The sequence below is a fragment of the Rhinichthys klamathensis genome, unplaced genomic scaffold (genome assembly GCF_029890125.1).
Source record: "Rhinichthys klamathensis goyatoka isolate OS25496 unplaced genomic scaffold, OSU_Roscu_1.1 h1tg000454l_1, whole genome shotgun sequence".
NCBI classification, from domain to species: domain Eukaryota; kingdom Metazoa; phylum Chordata; class Actinopteri; order Cypriniformes; family Leuciscidae; genus Rhinichthys; species Rhinichthys klamathensis.
The window spans coordinates 542501-548137 of NW_026606946.1; the positions used below are offsets into that span (position 1 = coordinate 542501).

Consider the following 5637-nt stretch of genomic DNA (forward strand, 5'->3'; position numbering starts at 1 on the left):
AGTCACCAGATCTCAACCCAATAGAGCATCTTTGGGATGTGGTGGAACGGGAGATTCGCATCATGGATGTGCAGCCGACAAATCTGCGGCAACTGTGTGATGCCATCATGTCAATATGGACCAAACTCCCTGAGGAATGCTTCCAGCACCTTGTTGAATCTATGCCACGAAGAATTGAGGCAGTTCTGAAGGCAAAAGGGGGTCCAACCCCCTTACTAGCATGGGGTACCTAATAAAGTGGCCGGTGAGTGTACATAGACCTACACTACACCACAAAACTAGTTGAGGATAATTTCTTTAAAATTGGGCAATTCCAGCATTAGAAAAATATCAGTCTACACATGCGTTTTATATTTAATATGAGGGAAATACACGGACGTGGCACAAAAAACTTAAACTTTTAGGTGGCAAGAGTACAAAAAGCAATACTACAATACTACTAAAATATTCATTTTGTCTTATTTTTCGTGTTCGCATTTATGAGGGAAAAACAATGTTACGAGACAGTTCCCCGTTACGGACGCGAGCGCTCTGAAAGCGGCACTGAAAGACTGCTTTAAAACTTTCCCAGAGACATCAAACATAAAGTACAAAGCCATTCATTAAGGCGAATTTCGTTTTGTATTAATTGTATCTTAATTTTAATCAATGTTTCATCAACCAATTGCCTGGATTTAATAAATAAGAAGTAAATATAGCAGACAATAGATTACGACACGGAGGCGCCGGCGCGTGAACTGGAGCTCGTCTTGTGAGTCATAAATGAACCGAAACACAGAGTAGGCCTACTTGCCTCACACACCTGAGAAATATATCTATAGAAAGCTGGAAATGTGTACTTTTACAGAACAATTCAAAACGAAAGAAAACAGACTGTTCTCTGAAAAGAATGAGATAGCCTTTGTGTTTTATTTAACATATAAGCTTACTTGGCTCAACAAGTGACACATTATTACATATGCATTCATCAGATATTTTACAGGTTTTAATTTTAAAATGACTTGGTAGCAGAGGGCCCCATGATGAAGCTCCGCCCCCACTGTACTGAGAGTCTAGCTCCGCCCCCTGCGCATGTGTAAAAGTTCACTGAGATGATATAGAAAAATAAATAATAAAGTTATCGCGCAATTCTTCTGACAGGATAATTTCATTTAGCAAAATATCTCAGCATTCACTGATGCGTCCAGGTCGCACTCACTCTATTATATGTTTGGTCTAAAACGACGCAACAACTCTCATGTTTTACCGCGTGAATAGCACATAACAGGCACAATACCAGTATAAACATGAATGTATATTGGTATAATATGCGTCACATGACTAAACTTACGTCATAGTTTTTAAATACCTCCGTTTTGACAGTCCATATACAACACGAAAACAGCGTTTTCAAATTTATCCACTTTGGAGAGCGTTTTCAAAAAGCTTTGTTTTCAGTAATATAAACGCAGTGTCAGTGTGGACGGGAGAGAAAAGGATTTGTTTTCAAACTAAAACATATTAGTGTGGACAAGGCCTTTTCACACTGAATAAGATACTTTAAAATGATTGAATGAGTGCAATTTTTACCTGTATCGATGACGTATGCAAAAAATAATGAGGAATAACATCATTTTTCACTAGTTTCCGCTCTGATTACTGGCAAACATGTTTGCCTGTTCACTCACAACACAACTGTGAAAATCCACAGCAGAAATTCTGATTGGTTGACTGCTGTTGACAGGAGCACCTGATAGCCAATGAGGTGTCGATACTGCGCAGGGTTCACCACCCCAGCATCATTATGCTAATTGAGGAGTTGGACACGCCCACTGAGCTGTATCTGGTCATGGAGCTGGTAAAGGTGAGTGAGTGTGTGTGTGTGTGTGTGAGTGTGTGAGTGACTGTGTGTGTGTGTGAGTGAGTGAGTGAGTGAGTGAGTGAGTGAGTGAGTGAGTGTGAGTGAGTGTGTGAGTGAGTGAGTGAGTGTGTGAGTGTGTGTGTGAGTGTGTGTGTGAGTGAGTGAGTGAGTGAGTGTGTGTGTGAGAGAAGTAAACTTGCTTGACACCTCAGTGATAAAACACATGGCTGTGAACAAAATGCTTGGGTCATTAATAAGTGCGTATGTAATGTTGTGTGTGTTTGGGAAGGGCGGTGACCTGTTCGACGCCATCACTTCCTCCACGAAGTACACGGAGCGAGACGCCAGTGCCATGCTGTTCAACCTGACCGGCGCGCTGAGATACCTGCACCACATGAACATCGTACACAGAGACATCAAACCTGAGAACCTGCTGGTACACACACACACACACACACACACACACACACACACACACACACACACACACACACACACACACACACACACACTCACTCACTCACTCACTCACTCACTCACTCACTCACTCACTCACTCACTCACTCACTCACTCACTCACTCACTCACTCACTCACTCACTCACTCACTCACTCACTCACTCACTCACTCACTCACTCACTCACTCACTCACTGTGTGTGTGTGTGTGTGTGTGTGTGTGTGTGTGTAGGTGTGTGAGTACCCTGACGGCACCAAGTCTCTGAAGTTGGGTGATTTCGGGCTGGCTACAGTGGTGGAGGGGCCGCTACACACCGTCTGTGGGACGCCGACGTACGTCGCGCCGGAGATCATCGCAGAGAGCGGGTGAAACTCTGCAACACACACTTACACACTTACACACTGAAACGGTGGTCAAAGTGACGTGAGTTTATGGAGTTCTGCCAATGGAGTCAGAAAAATAATTGTCAATAGTCAATTCTGACTTTATTGTGCAAGTCAGAAACCTGTTCACTTCTCTTTATCCGAGAGTGGTGAAGCTTTCGGTTCATGTCTGAACATCTCCCAACAAAACATGCGAGAAGAACAGCAAACTCAGCACTAGCTCCTCCAACTCGACATGGAGTTTGACTCGCTGGTGAAAGCGTGTGTGTGTGTGTGTGTGTGTGTGTGTCAGGTACGGGCTGAAGGTGGACATCTGGGCGGCGGGTGTGATCTCCTATATTCTGCTGTGTGGGTTTCCTCCGTTCCGCAGCGAGAGGAACCAGCAGGAGGAGCTGTTCCAGCAGATCTTACTGGGCCGACTGGAGTTCCCCTCCCCGTACTGGGACAACATCAGCGCCTCTGCTAAGGTAAACACACACACACACACACACACACACACACACTCTGCTAAGGTCTGCGCACACACACACACTCTGCTAAGGTCTGCGCACACACACACACACACACTCTGCTAAGGTCTGCACACACACACACACACACACACTCTGCTAATGTCTGCACACACACACACACTCACATCAGCACCTCTGCTAAGATCACTCTGCACACACACACACTCTGCTAAGGTCTGTGCACACACACACACACACACACTCTGCTAATGTCTGCACACACACACACACTCACATCAGCACCTCTGCTAAGGTCACTCTGCACACACACACACACTCTGCTAAGGTCTGCACACACACACACACACACACACACACTCTGCTAATGTCTGCACACACACACACACTCACATCAGCACCTCTGCTAAGGTCACTCTGCACACACACACACTCTGCTAAGGTCTGCGCACACACACACACACACACACACACACACACACTCTGCTAAGGTCTGCACACACACACACACACACACACACACTCTGCTAATGTCTGCACACACACACACACACACTCTGCTAAGGTCTGCACACACACAACTCTGCTAATGTCTGCACACACACACACACACTCTGCTAAGGTCTGCACACACACACACACACACTCTGCTAAGGTCTGCGCACACACACACACACACACACACACACACACAACTCTGCTAATCTCTGCACACACACACACACACACACTCTGCTAATCTCTGCACACACACACACACACATACACACTCACATCAGCACCTCTGCTAAGGTCTGCACACACTCTCTCTCACACACACACACACACACACACACACTCTGCTAAGGTCACTGCACACACACATACACACTCACATCAGCACCTCTGCTAAGGTCTGCACACACTCTCTCTCACACACACACACACACACACACACACTCTGCTAATGTCTGCACACACACACACACTCACATCAGCACCTCTGCTAAGGTCTGCACACACTCTCTCTCACACACACACACACACACACACACACACACTCTGCTAAGGTCACTGCACACACACACACACTCACATCAGCACCTCTGCTAAGGTCTGCATAAGCATGTTATAATTTTGACTTTTTGTCATAAATTTGATTTAGTATGTCATAATTTCGACTTTTTTATGTTATTTCTTTCTGGTATGGAAAAATATTGAATTTGTCAGTTTTAATTGAGTAATATTCTGTTCTGTTATCCTAAGAGGGGTTATCGCTGCTCTTATCCATGCTGGGCTGAACAGAACCACACCACCAATCCTAACTCTATATAGATGATAGTGGTCCTGACAGAAGTTTGACTTTTAGTCATAATTTTGATTTAGTGTGTCATAATTATTACAGTAAATTATTATTATTATTATTTGTACTTTTTATGACTTTTTGATGTCATAATTAAGATTTGGCAAAGCATGATATTTTTTGTCTAATGTGATGGAAATGGGCTTCCATAGATTTCCCAGAGGTTTGAATTCGAGCTTGTGAATTAAAATGGAATCAGATCATGTTGCCTTAATAACTAGACATAAACCTGAGATATCGACAGCAGTTATTCAGGTTTAGCTGAAGTCTCTTAAATGTGTCGGGCAGGAGCTGATTGGCTGATTGGCGTCACATGAGGTCAGGAGAAGCAGCTGATTGGTTAAATGTCTTTTGCAGGATTTAATTGGTAAGATGCTACAAGTGAATGTTGGTGCTCGTTACACAGCTGACCAGGTGCTGGAACACCCGTGGGTGCAGGTGAGGACACACACACACACACTCAAACTTACACTCACACACACAAAACTGACCCGTTGTCATGAACGTGTGTGAGCAGGACGATGCTGTGATGGACACCAACATGGCGTGTGAGATGGAAGAAGGTGTTGAATCAAAAATAACAAACAACAGCACGGCAGCAGAGGCTGAGGTGAAAAGCACACACACACACACACACACACACACACACACACTACATCCCATAATTACCTTCAGCTGAAACATTGTGTCTTGTTTCCTCTTTTACAGGTGGATCATCTCCATGGTAACATCATGTCTAAAAATGTTTTGCCTTAAAATATATATCACTGTGTATCAGATACTAACACTGTGTCACTTAAATGTGATTGTAAGGAACTTCAAAGAATGGCACAGTAGATCACAGTTGGCAGTAACCGGAGGATCTCTGGAGGCGCAGAAGAAACCCTGAGCAACACCAATAACCTCAACACTGACACCAGACCAGAACACCTTCATCATCAGCTGTGTTTGCCAAGTCAACCATCAATATTAATCATATTCTAGTGTTAGTGACATGCTGAAACTTCTAACATTAAAGGGTAAAACAGGTGAAAAAAGTCCCATAGACACTCAGAACACCTTAGCAACCGCATAGCAACATGGAATCCATCGCAGTTTGTTTACGTGCAGTGCACTAATGTTCTTCAGTCCAATCCGATTTCAC

The 5637-nt window shown here is 44.3% G+C and overlaps 1 protein-coding gene across 1 annotated transcript in view; it reads left to right on the forward strand.

Moving 5' to 3' along the window:
* LOC130071748 (serine/threonine-protein kinase DCLK2-like) overlaps positions 1-5370 on the forward strand; it is a 50635-nt gene extending 45265 nt beyond the window's left edge. The window contains exons 9-16 of the mRNA XM_056236609.1: positions 1724-1843; positions 2130-2276; positions 2530-2663; positions 2974-3148; positions 4851-4931; positions 5011-5105; positions 5201-5217; positions 5307-5370. Of these exons, the coding sequence (XP_056092584.1) occupies positions 1724-1843; positions 2130-2276; positions 2530-2663; positions 2974-3148; positions 4851-4931; positions 5011-5105; positions 5201-5217; positions 5307-5347 (810 nt within the window). The 3' untranslated portion in view covers positions 5348-5370. The remainder of the gene's footprint in view (positions 1-1723; positions 1844-2129; positions 2277-2529; positions 2664-2973; positions 3149-4850; positions 4932-5010; positions 5106-5200; positions 5218-5306) is intronic.
* Positions 5371-5637: the final 267 nt, after the last annotated feature.